Source organism: Manihot esculenta, chromosome 13 (assembly GCF_001659605.2).
Source record: "Manihot esculenta cultivar AM560-2 chromosome 13, M.esculenta_v8, whole genome shotgun sequence".
In the NCBI taxonomy this organism is placed as follows: Eukaryota; Viridiplantae; Streptophyta; class Magnoliopsida; order Malpighiales; family Euphorbiaceae; genus Manihot; species Manihot esculenta.
In genome coordinates, this window is record NC_035173.2 from 30,365,578 (window position 1) to 30,386,732 (window position 21,155).

At 33.3% G+C, this 21,155-nt stretch overlaps 2 protein-coding genes across 2 annotated transcripts; one reads left to right on the forward strand and one right to left on the reverse strand.

Annotated features, from left to right (window-relative positions):
* Window positions 1-1,273: 1,273 nt before the first annotated feature.
* LOC110629874 (probable cytosolic oligopeptidase A) lies at window positions 1,274-11,327 on the forward strand. Its single transcript, XM_021777057.2, has 17 exons — window positions 1,274-1,638; window positions 2,068-2,235; window positions 2,583-2,706; window positions 4,616-4,692; window positions 4,907-5,050; window positions 5,164-5,394; window positions 5,456-5,546; window positions 5,973-6,094; window positions 7,632-7,739; window positions 7,822-8,067; window positions 8,584-8,729; window positions 8,983-9,100; window positions 9,410-9,569; window positions 9,664-9,695; window positions 10,035-10,100; window positions 10,793-10,864; window positions 11,010-11,327. Exons 1-17 carry the CDS (start codon window positions 1,291-1,293, stop codon window positions 11,094-11,096), a joined length of 2,340 nt encoding a protein of 779 aa, XP_021632749.1. The 5' UTR covers window positions 1,274-1,290; the 3' UTR covers window positions 11,097-11,327.
* Window positions 11,328-12,552: 1,225 nt separating this feature from the next.
* LOC110629337 (ABC transporter G family member STR2) lies at window positions 12,553-15,361 on the reverse strand. The gene is made up of 3 exons (XM_021776254.2): window positions 14,722-15,361; window positions 13,923-14,641; window positions 12,553-13,666 (listed from the first exon to the last, which is right to left on the reverse strand). The coding sequence occupies exons 1-3, from the start codon at window positions 15,199-15,201 to the stop codon at window positions 12,685-12,687; spliced, it is 2,181 nt and encodes a 726-aa protein (XP_021631946.1). The 5' UTR covers window positions 15,202-15,361; the 3' UTR covers window positions 12,553-12,684.
* Window positions 15,362-21,155: the final 5,794 nt, after the last annotated feature.

Here is a 21,155-nt window from a genome sequence, read left to right on the forward strand (position 1 = left end):
TTTTAAATTATAATAATATATAAATGGTTATTATAATCCTATTTTATTTTATTTTATTTTTACAAAATCTCTCAAAATATTTTTTAATATTTAATAAAATTTAATATATTTAAAATAAATATAATTAAAAAATTAATAAAAGATTATTTTTTAATATATATAAAAATAAAAAAAATTTAATATTATATCTTTAACCATTAAATTAAGTTAGATAAAATAAAAATTAAACTAATTTACTATTAATTTTTATAAAATTATAACTATTTAATATTTGAACTTTATAAAATATTATTATTAAATTTTTTATAATAAAAAATAATATATCTATAATATATATAAAAATAAAAAAAGAAAGCATAAACATTAGATTATAAAAAAAATGTCTTTATATATTTGATAATTACAAATTTATTTTATCATTTATATTTAAAAGTATTTTGTCTGATTTGTTAATTATATTAGTTTCGATTTAAATTTAAATGATAGATAATTATTCTATCGTTATTCAAATTTTATTATAATTTAAAAATTAAATTTTAAAAAAATTAATATTTAGAAAAATAAAACTAAGTTCAAATTTGAACTTCTTGTTAGAAGTTGAAATAAACCTAAAATAATTTTTTTTGTCAAATAAATTCCTAATTTTTCAATTAAGTCAAATAAGTCTATAATTTTAAAGAAAAAGAAAAAAAATAATTTTTTTTAAAAATTATTAATAATATATTTTTAAATATTGAAAATTCTTTAATATTTTAATTAAAATAAAAAAAAACCTATAAAAAATATTTTTTTATAAAATATTTAATAATTAAAATTAATAAAAATATCAAATAGTAAATTATTTTGATATTTTGATGTATTTTTAAAATTAAACACTATCTAATAAATTTATCTATAGTATGGAAATTATATATTTATTTATTTATATAAAATAATTTATACAGAAAAATATTTTTCATAAAAAATATTTTTTATTTAAAAAATAAAATTTATTAAAAAATTTTATATAAAGGATTTAGTAAATATGTTAAAGGTGGTTTAAAATAATTTATTTTTTATTTAGTCAATAAAAATGATTAGATTTTTTATATTTTTTAAGTTTTAAAAAATATAAAAAAATATTTTTCAAGTGAATAAAAGAGTCTAAATAATAATTTATTATTATTATTATTTTGTAAAAGGACAAAACCGCAACTCAGCCGACTAGCAATCAAAGAGAAAAGGACAACAAACGCTACGCATTCCAAATAAAGTCCCTCTTAGCCAATAGCCACTCTCCAAGTACTCAACATGTTCATGGCGTCACGCGTCTCTCTCTCCCGTTCGATCCACGTAATTCTAAAACGCCCTTATTTTTCCCATATTGCCCCCAATAAATTTCCAAAATCCCATTTCTGCCCTCTGTGGTCCTCTTCTTTCTCCTTCTGCCTCCAATCTCTACATATTTCCACTCCTCTCTCTGTCTTACCTTCACACTTGCTCGCTTATTGCTATTCTTCACTCTCCCCTCCTACAATGGCTGCTTCTGTTGAGAATCTCCACGCCAATCCTCTCTTACAGGACTTTGAATTCCCTCCCTTTGATGTTGTCGATGCTAAACATGTTCGACCTGGGATTCGTGCTCTGTTAAAGAAGCTTGTACGTTGCTTTGATCTTTTCTCGGGTTTTTGTTACTGGGTTTGTTCTGTTTTGCTTGTTTGGTGTCTGGATTATTCGGAAGTATAGTCTTTTTTGAATGATTATGATCTCTTGTTGGTGTTTTTTGTTTCAGGGTATGCATTTCTTAGATTTTCAATTTTATTATTTCCACTATTTGAACATATTCGTCTTTGAATCGTTGAATTTGTTTGATTGAATGTTGTGATACGTGGGCATGAGCAGTTCTTATCGATTATTTGATGTTTCTTCATTTTCCATTTAAAACGTGTCCCCTGATTTTTTGTTTTCCTCTTCATTTGAGCTCTGGGGAAGGAGCTTGTACTGTTTTTATATTTTGGTTTTGGAATTTAAAAATGGTTTCTTTTTGTCTTTGATATTTATGTTGTGTATATACATGGTGCTTTACAGGAGACTGATTTGGAAGAATTGGAGAGAACAGTGGAACCATCATGGCCAAGGTTGGTGGAGCCATTGGAAAAGATTATAGATCAGTTGACTGTTGTTTGGGGGGTCATTAATCATCTTAAGGCTGTTAAGGATACACCTGATCTCCGTGCTGCAATTGAAGAAGTCCAGGTAAATTTTCGTATATGGCATTTCACTCTCTCTCTTATGTAGACATTGATAAATTCTTATCTATGTCAGGACTAGATGGAAATCTAGTGAAATATGTATGATAAAGGATAACTATCATTGAAGTTAATTAATGCCTAGTGCAACTAAACCAGAAATTTGTGATCTTGGATTTAATTTCAAGGTTTATTGTAGTTCTATCTGTAATAAAGTTACTTAGATCTTATTTGGATTTGCACAGTTTATCTTAAATTGCTTTACAAACATGGCGAGAGATGTGTTAGGTGCATGGAATTGTGAACAATTTTCACTATTTCTATTGCTTATAGCCTTTATTTTTTCTTCTGCAGCCAGAAAAAGTCAAGTTTCAGCTTAGGTTGGGACAAAGTAAACCAATTTACAATGCATTTAAGGCTATCCAAGACTCTTCTCAATGGCAGTCACTAAGTAATGCTCAGAAACGTATAGTGGAATGTAAGAATCTTAAACTTCTCATATTTTCCAAAATGGATATCCTTTTCTCCAGCTTTTTTCTATTTTGTAAATATCTCTTGTTGCTTAACTGTTGGTTTTAGAATTTGAATCTTGTATTTCTTTCTGAAATCTCCCTGCAATCTTCATGTCACTGATCTTGGTTGAATTTTAAATGATGCAATGTCCTTAAACTAGGTTGGTTGCAGGATTGCTCACTGATCGCTGCATTGGTATTGAATGAGTGGGCTTGTTGTAGTATCTACCCTGCAAAATTAAAAAAGCAAGCTTGTTTCTGGTGTAGTGTTTCATGTTTGGGTTCCTTAACTTCTTGTCTGGTTTGTGTCTTGTATGTGAACCATGGTTTTAAATCGCAGTCGTGGTCCACGAGTAATGGAAAAACGTAATGGTAATGGCTTGACGCTACGTAAATTTTTCAAAAAAATTTGCAAAGTTCATAAATGAAATGATATTGATTAGATTTAATTCAGAACAATGTATGTAAATGCATAATAAACATAAATACATAAAATATAGATTATTTAACTTAAGTTAAACATCATATAGCTTAAAATAAGAAAAACCAACATAATCTTTATAGATGAGTAAATTAATAGCTCAAAGTACAATTTTAACTCAAAACTAACACTTTAATCCACAAAAAAAAAAAAAAAAAATTAAAAAGGGAAAAAACAATTAAAAACTAAACTAAATAAAATTTAATTAACTTTTTCGAAGAAATTAGCTTGGAAATAGAGTAGTTTATGATGGATTTAAGTTTATATGAGAAATATGTAGAGGAGATTGAAATTTGAAAAAGGAAGGGAAGAGAAAACTTAAAAAATATAGTCTTTGAAGCTGCTAAAAAGTGTAGAAACTAATGAAAATGAGAATAGAGGGCAAAACAGAAAGGATATAAAAGAATTTTAACTATTGGTCACGGCCGTTACCGTTACGTAACGGCCGTTATGCCTGCAAATCAAGAGAGGCCATTGTATAACAGGGTAATGGGTAACGGCCCCCAAAAGCCGTTACATAAGGGCCGTTATTTAAAACCATGATGTGAACTGCATTTCAATTACAGTACAATTACTCAAGTTTCTCTTGTGTTTAGGCATGATGTAACTTGATCCATTAAATCCCATCTATCAAGTGAGGTTCTTTGATTTAATTTTAAAATTTTCCATATTCTTTTCAAAGGCAGAAGGATTTGTTTTGGATTCATGGACCATGCTTGGAATTTACCTTCATGTATATCAATTAACCCAATTTATGCAGTCAGACTCGGCTTATTATTTCTTTTTTATTTTTTTTCCTGGAATTAAGATTTGGCTTATTTACAATAGTGTAAGTTTAACTTTTTTATTAGTTGACCTTGTAATTATGAAAATCAAAGGGTAAAAGAAGAGGATACTACCATTATCATTTATGCTAGGTATTGGTTTCAGAAAAGAGAGACATTAGATCTGTGTGTACCCTTGGTGCAGTGAGCTATCTTATACTTGTTCTCCTGATTATTGAGCCATAATCTTGCAATTTATTGGGAATTTGTGACATTGCATGAAAAACTTGGGTTGGGAGAGGAGAGATACGGTCAACTTTAAGACTCACATTGACATGGATATTTCTTTCAGGACCTTGATTGAATGGTTTCATGTAACTCATGTTGATATATGGGCATTGCTTCATTGCACTCAATTAGTTAATAGATGTGCTATTTTGTTGAATCTAGATTACAACTTACTATTGGTTATGTACTCTTATTTTATGTTGCATTTTGATTACTCCTTTCCAAGTATGTGTTGTATTGTTTACAATATCAATCCATTGTATTACTTAGCAGTCATTAAACATTTAGATTACTGTTTAACATGCAACATGCCTGGTTACTTTTCTATTTGTGTCTGCACAGCCCAAATAAAGGAGGCTGTTCTTAATGGTGTTGCTCTTGAAGATGATAAAAGGGAAGAATTCAACAAAATTGAACAGGTGCGTCTTTGATGAAGTCATTGATAATAGGAATACTCATGTTCTTCCATGGAGTGGTAGGGAATTTGTTTGGCACAAGTTTTCATTTTGAAGCCTTGAGCTATCTCCTCTTCTTCCATCTTTTGTCTCAGACAAAAATCAGCCATTAAAATATTATGTACTATTATTATTATTATTTATGTTTAATGTTTTTTAATCATGTGTTAAATTGCAGGAACTGGAAAAGCTATCTCAAAAGTTTGGAGAGAATGTATTGGATGCCACTAAGAAATTTGAAAAACTCATTACCGACAAAAAAGAAATTGAAGGGTTGCCTGCTACAGCTCTTGCATTGGCTGCACAGACAGCAACGTCTAAGGTATTATATGTGAAAATATCTAACTCTTTTTCTAGTATTTATTTTAGTTCAATTCCTCATGTCTGTGGCCATTGTTTTTGAAATATTTTTTTAAAATCAAAATTATCTTTCAGGGGCACAAAGAAGCAACATCTGAGAATGGACCATGGATAATTACATTGGATGCACCAAGTTTTATGCCTGTCATGCAACATGCTAAAAACCGTGATTTGCGTGAAGAAGTCTACCGTGCTTATGTAACTCGTGCTTCAACTGGTGATCTGGATAATACACCTATTATTGACCAAATATTAAAGCTTAGACAGGAAAAAGCTAGGCTTCTCAATTATAGCAACTATGCTGAGGTATGATTTATTATTATGCCCAACAACACCCTTGGATTCCTTGCTGAAATATTTATAACAGGTAAGCATGGCAACAAAAATGGCGAGTGTTCAGAAGGCAGAAGAGCTCTTAGAAAAGCTACGCGCAGCTTCTTGGGATGCTGCAGTGCAAGGTAACATATTAAATATAATTTGTAAATTGGTGTAAGCATACCACTACTTCCAATAATTTTGATCTTGAGGTGAAGCTTTTTCCTCAGGAAGGTTTCACTTTTTGTCCTTTTTGTAATTGTTTAGTGGACTATTTCCATTCCACATGCAACACATGCTTATATCCTGAAAGATTTCATGAATGTTGTATGTATCATCTTCTATGCTGTATTCCAAAAATGAAATTCCAGTTTGAATTGATAAGTTAGTGATCGTCCATTAGTGTTGATGATGTGGTCTAAACAAATTTTACAGTTGGACTAATTTATAAGATCTGCTTTCTCTAACTTACAAAAGTTCTCTCTTAATACTACCTTCTCAATCTCAGCAAATTCACCTTTAGTTGGACTGGGACTTTCACAACCACATCATTCTTTTATATTTTGCAGATATGGAGGACCTTGAAATTTTTGCCAAAAATCAAGGTGCAATAGAAGCAAATGATTTAAATCACTGGGATATTAACTTCTGGGCTGAGAGACTTCGTGAGTCAAGATATGATATTAATGAGGTTGGTTCTCTCTCTCTTACTCTCCGTGTGTGTGTGTGTGAGTGAGTGAGTGTATGTCTATCTGAGATGAGTTGCAAATTTGGTTTGTTAACTATGATCTTTCTTCTGCAATTCTCAATATTCTCTGACACGTTATAAAATTGACATTTTAGTTTATTTATGATACATTTTGGTCTGTTTTGTTTTGCTGGTTCAGTTGTGGATTTTGTTACACTTTTAAATAGCAAATCGTGCACTGAAAATAGTTCAAAGGAAGGTTAGAAGCACTGATTAGCACATAAAAGAACTGTCTAGAGGGATTCAGAATACAATTCAGTTAATTTTCCCCCAAACCGAGTAAAGAATTTTCTGTCTGTCTGTTCATTGGATTCTCCTTTTTCTTTTGTTTTTTATTTTGTTAAAAAACCAGTTTTAATTTATTATTTGTTCTTTCTGAAGAAACAGTACACATTGGGATTTGTTTCTATTTATTTCTTTCAAATGTATGGTAGACTTAAATGGCATCATGTAAATAATAGTTCTCTCTGTGCAAATTTCTACCCTTTACTATTATAACAGAGCAAACCATTAATTTGCTAGTAGAAGGGAGAGAACCCAACTCAAAACTTCTCATAGATTAGAATTAATCAATATGCATTCATAAACCATTATTAACCCAATACATCAACCTTGATTTTTGTATACAGCTAGAGTCCCTCAACATTTTCTTTTGGTAAACCTAAATTTATTTTGTTAATCTATAATACGGTGAAACAAAAAATTGAAATGAATTAGGCGTCAAAAGACATCTTTGATTTTGATGAGATCAAGTCAAAGAGAACTGAAAAAGGTTCTATTAAAATTATTGTGAAATCTGTCGAGACTCGGTGGGTGTTTCTAATGGAGGGTGCCAAAGAAGAGAGTGTGAGGTTATGAGATTTTGTCTGCTGAATGCTAGAGAAGGAGAGTATACATTGATAAAAAGAGATGGTGAGAGGAGATGAGACAAATAGAAAAAAAGGGCTGGAAGGGTGTTATAAAGGAAATGAAAAGAAACGATTTATCTGACAACCAAATTTTCATGTTTTCATCTTATCATTTTTTGTTTGATGAAACACTTATAAGAAAATTGGAAAAAGTTGCAACTTGAAACGTATCTGAATGTGTTTTGTGTTTTTCAAGGAGAAGAAAAAAAGAAACAAAAAACATAAAATGTTAGAGATACCAAGCTCACTTTTAAGGTTTTACTTTTGTACTAAATATTTAGGTGAAATATATATTCTTTTCCAATATTGAATACCATTCTGTCTCATTTTGACTTGCACTGAAGAATGGAAATGATAGCATGTGTTTGTACATGTTTTGAATGTATAAGCACTAAGCTTTCACATGAAAGTCATGCACATGCCTGCAATGTGATCAATAATGCATATGATTATTTCAATAGATATGGTATCATCATCTATGACTGATTCCACTTTCTTAACTCCACTTTTTGCAAAACTTATGCTATTTTTCATGGAGAAGAGCTCACTTGTTTCCTGGTTTGAATCTCCAGGAAGAACTACGGCCATATTTTTCATTGCCAAAGGTTATGGATGGCCTTTTCAATCTCGCAAAGATGCTTTTTGGAATTCATGTTGGACCAGCTGATGGTTTAGCTCCTGTAATATATTCAGTTTGCTCCATTTTTGTTCTGCTTTCTGCCAACGTCCTGCACCCTATTAATATATGTTCTGGTTTTATAGGTTTGGAACAATGACATTAGATTCTATTGTGTTAAGGATTCCTCTGGTTGTCCAATTGCATACTTCTATTTCGACCCATACTCTCGTCCATCTGAGAAAAGAGGAGGTGCATGGATGGATGAGGTTGTTAGTAGAAGTCGGGTTCTGTCACGCAATGGTACTGTGCCAAGGTTGCCTATTGCCCACATGGTGTGCAATCAAACACCACCAGTTGGAGACAAACCAAGCCTTATGACTTTTCGGGAGGTAGCTTTATGATTTATACACATCTATCTTGGCTCAATGGTTTTGAGTTGTATGTAGGAGCACAAAGGATTTGTTTCACACAAACATAAGGTTTCACATCCAGCAATCCTTTAAAAATACAGGCATAAGGAGGCAACTGTACATCTGTGCATTAAACATCATGTTTAACTAAGACCTAGAAGTTTCATTTTTAAATATGTGAAAATACGAAATGACTATTAGGATGATGACTCGAAGTTTCCTCGTGCGAAATTATTGCAGCTTTATAACTCTGTTCTTCTTTTAATAAAGTGAAAGTAGCAATGTCATACAACTATCCTTGTACAGATCTCAATTGGTTTTTGTGAAATGAAGAAGGATATGAACTTTTATTTTTTTTTACATAATTTGCTTGTATATTGAGGCAGTTGTATATCCTATTAGAAAAAAAAAATTGTATTCTGGAACTGTGGCTGTGTAAATTGAGTGCCATGGAAAAGCTTGTCCTATTAATGAGGATTGAGGGCATTTCTACAGGTTGAAACTGTCTTCCATGAATTTGGTCATGCCCTTCAGCATATGCTGACCAAGCAAGATGAAGGTCTTGTTGCTGGAATTCGAGGAATAGAGTGGGATGCTGTTGAATTGCCCTCACAGTTCATGGAAAATTGGTGTTATCACAGGTAATTTAACCTCAAAAGTTATTATAGATCATTCAAGTTTCTTCACTGAGAATTCCTTTTTTCTTTCACCTCATTTATATTGCTATTGTGAAATTGTTTTTCCAATGATCAGTGGCATTCTCTAAATTTATCATTTCTATCATACTTGGTTAGAAGTTGTGTTATTTTCTAAAAAATTTCTTTGTTGGACAATACTAAGTTCAAACTGATGAAAAAATATATATATATATATATTTGCATGTTCTTGCTGTAGGGAAACCTTGATGGGCATTGCAAAGCACTATGTGACTGGGGAGACTCTCCCAGAAGACATATATTTGAAGCTCCTTGCTGCAAGGACTTTCCGTGCAGGTTCCCTTAGTCTTCGTCAGGTTTGTTGAACATGATGGGATTTTGCTTATGTTTTTCTTCTCTAATTTATTTGGATATGTAGTTCTTTGTATGCTGGTTACTTGTTGGTAGTTCTCAATCTATTTGAGAACGTGGCTTCTTTCATAAAGTTGGTACAGAATTGTTTCCTTTCTAATTTAAGTACTCATTTCTCTGGTCATGCATATCAATTTGTATCCAGTTGCTAATTTCAAATGAAACAGTGAAGATGTTATTTTCAAGAGAATGTAGCTTGGCCATAAATTCATGGCAAGTATTGAAATTGCTTTCTTGTCATTGTGAAATTGCAGTTGAGATTTGCCTGTGTAGACTTGGAGTTACACACAAGGTATATACCTGGTGGGTCAGAGACCATCTTTGATGTTGATCAAAGGGTGTCTAAGAGGACACAAGTGATCGCGCCGCTGCCTGAAGATAGATTCCTTTGTAGTTTTAGCCATATTTTTGCAGGTTTGCTTTCCTTTGAAGTTATATGATTTTCTCAAGTTTATTAGCTATGTCCTTTACTTTTGACCTTACTAGTTGAATTATCTGAGACTGTTAGGTGGATATGCAGCTGGATACTACAGTTATAAGGTAATTATATTCTTTAGTTTCAAAACACCTGTAGTTTTGTCCATAATTTAATGAGGCACTAGAATTATGGTAATGAAGTAATGATTTGGGAAGTATTGATGCCCAAATGATTTGTATGTCATAAAAGTTTATCTTCCCTCAATCACTTTTGATGGTTCATCATGGTTAACTCGAACATTTAGCTTCCTCTAGCAAACATGCCCCAGCTTGAATTTATTCTTCCTCTTCTTAAGGAAAAAGAAAAGAAAGGATTGTTTGTATAATTATGTCGTTGCTTTTTCTCCTCCCCCTATTTTGTTTACCCTTTGTTGCTCCAAAAGTAAAAATTCTTAATTGCAGTGGGCGGAGGTTCTATCTGCAGATGCTTTCTCAGCTTTCGAGGATGCTGGATTGGATGACAGCAAGGTATGTTTGCAGAAAAGGCTTTCTGGGACTGGCCTTAAGCCCTTTTATTGATTTTAGTTTTTAAGTTCCTGTCCTTTCTTTATATGCATTGTCTGATTAATTTTGTAATTCTGCTTGCTTATGATGATTTGCATTACCTCTTGGAAAGATTTAATTGGATATCCATTGCACTGTGAATGGACTATATAGCCATTGAAATGGGGATGTTTTCATGATTACCTGAGATGCTATTATCTTGATGATTGATGAATATCGACTTTTGAGTTGTGAATATCAGTAAACTCATGTTTGGTATGAAAGAATTTAATTTTTTAATTTTTTTTTAAACTTAAAAGATTTTCATTTTAAAGAATGTTGATACCTTGTAAGATTTTATAAAAATTTATTTGAATTCTTTTCTTACAAAATAAATCACGCCAAACAAAGGGTAAATCGGGTGTAGACATGGAAATTCTAAAGAGGCATTGACACATGATTTTCAATTTTAAATTTGTGTCTAGGATTTATTTCCCAATTAGAAATCTGCCATAAATATACTGATTTGCAGTTCATTATGTTACTCCAAGATTTGTTTTCTGTTTATCATGTTTACAGAAAACCTAATACTGCCATAATCATTGAAGCAAAGCTTCTCTAGTTTGCATAACAAATGAGGTATTGCATATAATAACTAAGCTCTATTATTGCTGCAGGCTGTCAAGGAAACAGGACACAGATTCCGGGAGACAGTTCTTGCTCTTGGAGGTGGAAAGGCACCATTAGAGGTCAGACAACAGAAGATATAATTTTAACGCTGTATTTATCTGTTTCATAAAAAAATTTATCAAACATAATAGCTTGCCTCATGCAGTTTAGTTTTTTGTGTTTCTTCAATTTGGCATACATTACACGTTATGATGCTGCATCCAGGTTTTTGTGGAGTTCCGTGGACGTGAACCTTCACCGGAGGCACTGCTCCGACATAATGGTTTATTACCAGTTATAGCTTCAGCATGAGTTCTACTGATCATCTGTATTCTGACAGTGTAGAACGTTTCTAAGTGGTCGTCAGGCTATTGAATGCTGCGCTGTGAACTGATCATTATGGGTTAAATTCAGAAAGCAAATTGCCTGTGATTTGCTAGGGACCTATGGCAATCGTCCAAATCCTTGTTTAGTTCAGTTGGTAAATTTAAGATGTACAAGACCTTGAAAATAACAGCAATGAAATAAAAATTTCCCCTCAAATCTAACAAAGCAAATTAAGCCTGAAGTTTTCAGTTATTATCAAAAAAAAAAAAAAATCTTATAAATTTTAATTTTAGAGGAAATGAAAAAAATGAAAAACCCTTTAATTTTAAAGATATTTACAATTGCATTCTAAATTTTTAAATTTATTAATTAAATTCTAAATTTTTAAGAATTTAGCTCGCCTAGTAGAATAATATGGCGATGTTGGGTGAAATGAGTTCTTAATTTTATTAGTAGTTAATAATGTATTTAATAAAATATATAAAATTTTAGAATTTAATTAGCAATAAATTTAGGAGAGATTTACTATTTAATTTTTGAATATTATTATTATTAATAAGTTAGTTTTTACATTTTTAGAAACATATTAAAACGTTCTCATTTTTTTCTCTGTCATTGAAATAGTTATTTCATTATTTTTTTTTTCGTTAAAAATAGATAAAGAATGAGAGAAAAAATTTTTAAAATTTAATTTTACTCTCAAATAAAATCTCTTATTTAATTCTTGGATATTATTATTATTAACAAGTCAGTCTCTATATTTTTAGAAATCTATATTTTATTTTTAGAAATCTATATTTTCAAAAATCTATTAAAACGTTCTGTTCTTATCTTATATCTATTAAAACGTTTTTATTATATCTTTTTGTTAACGAAATAGTTTCTTCTCAGAAAAGACAAAAAATAGAAGAAGATGATAAAAAAGAAGGAGAGGAAGAAAAAGAAAGGAGAAGAAGAAGATGATGATAATAAAGAAGAAGAATCGCCTTCTCCTCCTCCTCCTCTTCTTTAAAGAAGAAAAATAAAAAGAAAAATCGAAGAAGAATTAAAGAAGAATTAAAGAAGAAGAAAAAAAAAAGAAAAATCAAATAAGAAAAAGAGGAAAAATCGATGAAAAAGGAGGAGGAAGAGGAAACTAAGGGGGTAATTTGATTTTTTGCTATATTTTTAACGGTAGGAATAGGTGGAAGGACTATTTTATTGACGGAGAAAAAAAATAAGGACGTTTTAATAGGTTTCTGAAAATGCAAGAATTAATTTGTTAATAATTACAATACCTATAGACTAAATTATAAATCTCTCTAAATTTAGTAAAAATTTATAAAAAATATGATTTTTTTTATGATTAACACTAAAAAATTATATATAATTATATTACATAATTTTATTTTTTACTTGCAACTAATTATGTAAAATGAAATGATAATTACATTTCATTATATGATTAACTACACTTATCTTGCATTATGATCTACCAAATACAATCAAAGTTATCAAACACATGATTTGTCTAGCAAAATCAAAATTAAACAACCATTATTCTCCACTTATTTTCTCTCCATGCTGTGATTTTCTACGACCTCTGGTTCTTGGAGAAGAATCGAAGAACAAGATAGAAAAAAATCCTGTAAAGAACAGCCCAACCTATAATCACAAGCACCTTCTCCCACTTCTTGAATTCTTGGGTACTAATATTGAGTGATTCTAAGATTGAATAGCCACTTATAGCTTCCCCAGTTGGATCATGTCCAAAAACATCCGACGTCTGATACTGATTCATCAGCAGCCCTTCATAAGGATACGTCATGGTGGAGATCTTGTTCATCCACTTCCAATACATGGGAATATCATGGCTACTCAAGAAATAGCCACAAAACAAGAAAAATAGAGCAGTGAATGCAATCACAGCTGCGTAACCCAGAATATAATTTGGCACCACTGAGCTCACAAACATAACAAACGAGTTGGTGGAGAGAAGAGAAACGTAAAGAACAAGCAAGAAATAGTAGAAAGGTCCACGAAGCTTCAATGCTTTCCAAACAATGGCAGCATAGACACCAGATTGAAGTGCAAGAAAAGGAAGGAAAGTGATGAGACCAGAAATGGTGTAAGAAGAAGCTCTGTAAGCATTATGAGAAGTTTCACGTATAAAAATAAAGCGTTCTTGGATAAAAGCAGGAACGGCATCGTTTGAAGAGAAGAAGAAGAGACAAACAGTGAAGATGAAGAAGCTGAGACGATTTGTGATTCCTTGAGAATTATCTTTTGGGTTGATGAACATGGTTGCCATCATGAAGCCCATGATGGTTAAAACGAAGAGTCTTGAGAGGAAAAGCTCAGGGGTTCTTCTGATGATCTTGAAGTTGCGGCGCATGAGAATCCAAGTCTCTGAGAAGAAAGAATTGGCAAATTTTGGAGCCAGATGATATGGGAGGGTGTTTTGAGGAGCATTTGGGGTTAAGTAGTCGTTTTCGTTGACTGTGTAGTCGCTGCTGTGAGGCGTTGGAGTGCTTGGCAGGATCTCGCTTGATTGTGTGTAGTAGCCTGGAGATGTACTGCATGAAAGCATGTAGAGGGATTGGAAACCAATCAGCTTAAGCATTTGTTGCAAGGGAAATTCTTAATGAAAATGCCTAATCAGTACAAATGTTACAAAGATTTTTGGACTGCAATTATTCTTCTCATATTTAACCCCCATATCAAAATTTAACTAAGAGATTTGGAGTTAAATTTTTCATCGAGAATTCAAGAAAAAAAAAATGCAATGCATATATACAATAATTACTCATGCATGAGATTTAATTACTTTACCTCATTGGATTTTGCAATTTCCTATCATTCCTTTGGCGAGTTGGTGTAAATCTGAACGTTTGCACTACTCCAATATTGCTGCCACTCCATGACGGGCTCCGCAGACTATGGTCAAACTCGTTAGATTCATCTACACTTGTTTGCAAAGGAAGCCGTTTCCGGCCATTTCTTCTTTGACCCGATCCTTCCGGCTGGCGGCGGTTCCCACGGGACAGTGGTGCTGGTGTAACAACACTAGATACCGACATATCCTCATCGGACAACTTAGGCGGTTTCATCCCAGTTCGTACAAACTGTGCAAGTGCCTCAACTCCATGTTCAGATCGATCGTACTCTTGAATCACATCGATTAAATATTCTATTGAGTTTTCTCCATTTGGGACTTTTCTCCCCATCCGAGTAAGATGGAGAGTAACATCTTTTGGCGAGCCTTGAAACATGAGCTGCCCACGAGCTAGAACTATGAGATGATCAAGGAGCAGTTGGATTCTGGAAGAGGGTTGATGAATTGTAAGGATCACAGTGCTGCCTGATCTTGCAATGTGGTGCACTTTTTCTATTACACTTTGAGCACTGGTGGAGTCCAGACCTGAGGTTGGCTCGTCAAGGAACAGCAAGGATGGTCCATGGATTATGTCTACTCCGATTGACACCCTACGGCGCTCCCCGCCTGATACTCCTCGAGTACCTTCATCACCGATGTAGGTGTTCCTAGAAGACTGGCATGAAAGCCGGCAGAAATAATATCAGAGACGACTTCAGTATCAATATTTAAAGTTCGTAGTTTTAAAAGACTTACAGATAAACCAAGCTGCTCGATCAGCTTCTCCACCCGCTGCTTCTTGTCAGTGGTGGAGATCGGGCCGAGACGAAAATCAGCGGCGAACATCAAAGTTTCATAAACTGTAAGCATAGGGAATAATCTGTCTTCTTGCATTATATAGGCCGAAGTTCTCTTAATCAAGCTTGGACTCATTTCTGTGCCATCAAATGAAACTCTACCCATGAGGCTTCCACTTGCGATACGGCCAGCCAATCCATCCAAGAAGGTAGATTTTCCGGCACCACTGGGCCCCATGACGGCGGTGATGCATCCTTTGGGTGCATACCCAGTAATCTTGTGCAACAAATCTACTTCTTGACTCAACCATTTCCCATCAACCTTCTGCTTCTTACTCACAGTATAAGTAAGACTAGTGAACTCAAGTCCTCCGGTGAAGTTCGCCGGCTTCCCTACGTCAATAACAGTTTCAAAACGGTGACCATTTGCTCGTGCCATTAGAGAAACTTCAAAGCATAGAAGAAAAGTTTGGAGGGTTAGTGTTCTTGCTTTAAAATTTTGTTTTGAGTGATTTCTGAGTTGGGGTTCTCTCCCAAGTTGGCATTGATGGAAGTGGAAGGAGCTAAAAAGGAAAATTGAGAGAGCTTAATTATACAGCTAAGAAGCAGAGAGAGGAGATGGATCCAAAGTTTTGTATAAGGTTTAATTGAAGAATCCGGTCTCTCTGTCGTTTTGATCGAAAAGAAGAAAATCTCATCTTTGTTTTCCTCACCCTGACGTTAGTATAATTCCTCCTTGATTTGTTTATGCCCATTTCTTTGGATGGTTCCATTGTTGTTATTTTCCAAATTTCATGCTAATATGTTTTGTTTTTAATAATCTTTCATTCTTTATAAATGTATAGATTAATTTTAAAATAATAATATCAACTATTAAATTTGATATAAATGGTAAACACTATTTTAAAAAATTTAAATGGTAAACAATTTTTTATTTGATTTCCATTGAATTTTAAATCATGATTTTAAAAATAATTACCAGATTATTTAAGTTATTTAATTATAAATTGATACCACATTAGTTGGGATACATAGAAATAATTAAAAAGGCATCAAATTTGAAAAGGAATATCCCACCTACAATACACAAATACAAGATTAATAATATAATCATTCATTTAAGTTGATGGCCGCCGGATTTCTTATACTCGCGAATAAGGTCGGGTCTTAAAAAATAGCGCAGACCCAAAACTCATTAGACCATTCTCAAGTAAACCGATTCAACACCGTATGTTTTAATCTGGATACATGAGGCAGACCGGATCAATCGTGAGCATAGACCCAACAAAAAATAACCCAGTTTGGCAATATGACGTGAGGAAAAATAGCTGGTCCAGTCACTTCGTAACCCTATCAGCATGCGCACCGGGAAATTAAATGGTCACCTGGCATGGAGGGGGCTCTGACAAATCCGTACGTACGGATTTGAGTGATAAAAACATATGACATTATAGCAGAAAGACGGTTAGACGTCACTAGTAGATAAGAAAAATAGATAAAAGGGAAGGAACGTGATTTTTTTCGCCCAAACTTACACACTCACTGTAAACCTTATTTTTTTTTCTGGATCTCAAAATATTATAAGCCAATTCATTAAAACTGAATTTTCCAATAGAAACGATCTAAGAATTTTTTAAAAAATAGGGAAATACTTTTATTATGTATCATGAGTACACCAAAATTGCATAAACTCCATTTATTTCACAGAAATATCAAAAAATTTAATTAATAAAAAATATTTTTAAAATAAAAAAATCATTTTTAATATCTTAATATTTTTATTAACACCTCTGAAGTTATTTTCTCTAAATAAGTTAATGGAGCTAAAAACTAAAAAAATACAAATAAATAAACATCCATTAGTCTTGACTTTTTCCTACAAGCTTGGGTTTAATAATCCAAAAATTTTGTTCAAGTTAATTTGGATTAAAATAATATGATAAGATTAAAAAAAGAAAAAAGAATTCTCTCTTTTAGAACTTTTTGAATGCTAGATCTTGTCTTGTTGCTCAAACATCTTGTTTTCCAATGTTGTGTTATCTTCTTTTGGTGAAGACATATTTTTCTAAGATTGTTTTCATGTTTTAATTTGGAGATGTATTCTTAATGCATATGCACAATATGGGGTTGGACAAGTTATTTTTTTTACTTTTTTTTTAAATAAAAAATTAACTAAAAATCTCACTATATTTATTTCACAGTTCATAAAAGAGTAATTTTTTAATTTTTTTATTTAAAATTAAGAATTTATTTCATTTACTTACAAAATTTTTATTTTTTTTAAAAATAAATCTGCATAATTTTATAATTAATATTTTCATAACATTTAAAATCTAAATTTTACATAATTTTTTTCATTAAAAAAATATAAATTAAGATGAACTATATTTTTTAAAAAATTAACAACATAATATAATAAATTTATTAATATCGATTATAAATGCATCAAATATTAATAGTTAATATTAAATTAAATTTTTAAAAGTAATTATAAATTTAAAAAATATAAATAAATTTAAAGTTAAAATGAATAAAAAAAATAAAGAATAAAGAAAGGAAAAAATGAGTCTCAAAGGCTTATTAAATAAGTTTAATACAAATAAGTATAGTTATATAATAATTGTCTATGGTAAGTCGTAAGCTATCACCATAGAATCACGTGGGTAGGAATCTGATAAGTTGATATGCGGTCTCACCCGCAGAAATGAAGATTCGAATATCGTGACACCTGATTTTCATCAAAACTCGCTCAATTTTGAGCAGGTCGAGTTTTCATATTAAGTTACTGTTAGCGGATATAATAGCAGATCTCTGTTATGCTTATAATCGTGGGATCTCTTATCAATTAGCTGGCACTAGCCGGATTTTCTGGAAATATTATAGTTAACTCCATTTTCTTACAATATAAAAATTGATGATAGTAGAGATAAAGGTACGCAAAATTCTTACACAACTACTCTTGAATTCTATGTAATTTCTTATATTCGTCCTATTTTTTAGTTTATTGACTTGAGCGTCAAAGTGGCTATCGTAGGCGCCAACCACCTCAATGTTATCTCTCTTATACATTGACCAAACGCGATACAGTTCTATTTCAACTACATCATTAGCTTCTTTTTAATTACATCATTAACTTCTTTTCAACAATATTGTTTGGTTTCATCGTCGAAAAATTCATTGAATTCTCTATGTTCATTTAGATTAAAATCGGTCTCTCATCCCCTTTCTGTTAAAAAAAAATCTTTTTTCTCTCTCTTGAAATGGTCGGCGGGTCACGAGCTACTGCTAAGGTTGCTACCAATGAGTGCGCTATCATTCCTTTCACTATTGGCAGTGGACAAAACACACCCTATATGGTCAACGAAGCAGATCTCAACAATCTGAACAATGAGCAAATGCTCCAATACATCAAAAGGTTGCAGGCTACTCTTGAGCAATACAAAGTTCGGGGGGAGGCATCATTTATGGCTCCCAAGATAAGGGAGGACGCTTCCATTGGTACCCCAAGGACTCGGATAGGAGCAATCCAAGCGCAGTCCAAAGGAAAGGCCAAACTAGAGGATGAAGAGTTGTCGGATGAGGCTCCAAAGAACGTCGACTGGGAGCTGGTTCGGGCTATATAAAGGTACCAAAAGGAGCAAGAGGAGAACTATGGTCTAGACGATGCCTCGCCCCTGTCAGAAAAGATTTTAGTAGAAACTTTTTCAATCAAGTTCAAGCTGCCAAGCTTAGACAAATATAATGGAACAACGGATCTTAGAAGTCACTTGGCGATCTTTAAGACGACCATGCAGCTTCAGAATATCAACGACTTCATATTGTGTCGAGTGTTACCATCAACACTCACAAGTTTGGCTCAGAAATAATATCAACATCTGACCAGGTTCAATTCAGAACTTTACACAATTCGTTATGTTATTTAAATCCAGGTTTATTACTTGCATACTTCCTAAAAAGATCTCCTCTGACTTGCGAAATAAGGAGAGGATGAGTTTTTAAGGAGCTTTATCTCACGGTTTAATGCAGAAGCAATATATGTGGAGGAATTAAATCATGAAATAGCATGTGAAGCATTAAAGAAAGGAATACACAATGTCAAGTTCATGGATTTCCTAATCAAGAACTAGCCGTTACGTACCAACTACTAATGGACAAATCCCAAAAGTATATCATGCTAGATGATGAAGTTCAAGCATTGAGAGAAGACAAATGGATGAGTCAAAAGCAAAACTAAAAGGCAGAGAGACGAAAATATGAAGGAGACCACAGAAGTTTCCCAGTCTACCAAAGAAGAGATGACCAAAATAAGTATAAGTACTATATACCATTAAATGACTCACGAACACATATTCTAATGTGGATCAGGAAAAACGACAAGGAGGTAAGGTGGTCTCCCAAGCTTAACCCTGAGAGAGCCAAAAGGCGAGATTAGGACCAAGTACTATTGCTTTCATAAAGACCATGGACATACAATAAAGGAGTGCCAGCAACTAAAAGACGAGATCGAGAGGTTAATAAGAGACGGCATACTCTGAAAGTTTGATAGAAAGAGTAGGGAAGAGAGGAGACCTGAACTTGAGATAACAACTCACGAAACCACCCCTGGCAGTAAAACTGTAAGGGTTATTCATGTAATTGCAAGAGGACTTAGCTGTGGTAAGGGAAAAGATAAACGAGTCGTTGAAGATGTCTTGAATGCTCAACAGTAGAGTTAGATCACGTGTCTTTAATGTAGGAGAATTAGTCTTTGAAAGAACAGATGTGACAAGCGACAATGCCGGGTCTAGTAAGATTGAGCGAAAACTGAAAAGGACCATTTAGGGTCTTGAAGGTTATTCGTCCAGGATCTTATAGGCTGGTCAAGTTAGATGGTTGAGTCATTTTCCACTCTTAGAATATTTATAATCTGAGAAAATTTTATCAATAACAGTTAACGATATATTTTTCATGTATTCTATTATTCAGTGACAAGGAAGGATGGGGTTGCCTGCTTCAAAAAAGATTAAAGAGCATTCATCCAAGACCACAAGGCAGGTTCCATCTGGCCATAGTCCGGGTGTTAGTTCCGCTAAACAAGGCATCTTATGCCAGGCCATAAAGCGGTTCCACTAGGCCATAATCCGAGTGTTAGTCCTGCTAAATGAGATATCTTATGTCAGGCCACAATCTAGGTGTTAGTCCCACTAAATAAGGTATCTTACGCTAGGCTACAAGGCGGGTTCTGCCAGAGCACATTTTGGGTGTTAGTCCCGCCAAATAAGGCATCTTATGCTAGGCCACAAGGCGGGTTTCGTCAAGTCATAATCCGGGTGTTAGTCCCACTAAACAAGGCATCTTATGTCAGACCACAAGGCAGGTTCCGTCAAGTCATAATCTGGGTATTAGCCCCACTAAATAAGACATCTTACACTAGGCCATAAGGCGGGTTCTGCCAAGTCATAATCTGTGTGTTACTCCTGCTAAACAAGGCATCTCATGCCAGGCTATAAGGCGAGTGTTAGCCAGACCACATGACCGAGTATTAGTCCCGCTTCACAAAGTATCTCTAATGCATTTTATGCCAAGGCCATAAGGCAGGTATCCGCTAGACTCAATGACTGAGTGTTAGTCCTGCTAACTAAGGCACTTTATGCCATGGCCACAAGACGGGTATTCGCTAGACCCATGTCTGAGTGTTATTCCCATATTTATAAAAAGTAAATAAGGCATTTTATGCCAGGCTACAAGGCAGGTATCTGCTAGGCCACGCAACCGGGTGTTAACCCTTCTTCACAAAAAGTTTCTAAGGCATTTTATGCCCAGGCCATAAGGCGAGTGTTAGCCAGGTCACGGGACCGGGTGTTAGTTCCATTTCACAAAAAATCTTCTAAAGTATTTTTATGCCCAGGCTACAAGGCAGATATCCAGGCGTTGATCCAATTCTGTAAAATTTTTTAAAGTATTTATTTTGTGGTCACTAGTTAGGCTAGTGACCTGGTGTTATATCCGGTTAGTAATCTACTTTAATCATTTATTAGCAGAGGCAATGTTTACCAGGTTCTTTGGTTGGATGTTAACCCCTTAGTCCATTTTTTATTAATTATTTAAGTCTTGTTTGGAAGAGGGTTACGAATGAGTACCAATCATATAAGCACTTAGTAAAAATAATGGCAAGACACGAGAGGAGATACTTTTATAATATCTCAAAAGATTACATGGGAGGAGGGATACCTTCAGTTTCCTCCTCCTGAGTCTCTATTACATTTATATTCTCTACATTTACTATATTTTCTGCAGAGACTCGGTCGATGTCTTCAATCCTCTCCTCCTCTTGCTCGTCTTCACCTTCCTCCTCTAGGAAGATGTCATCTATCCAATAAAAGTCCTTAGAAGGAAACCACTTCACTAACTCCT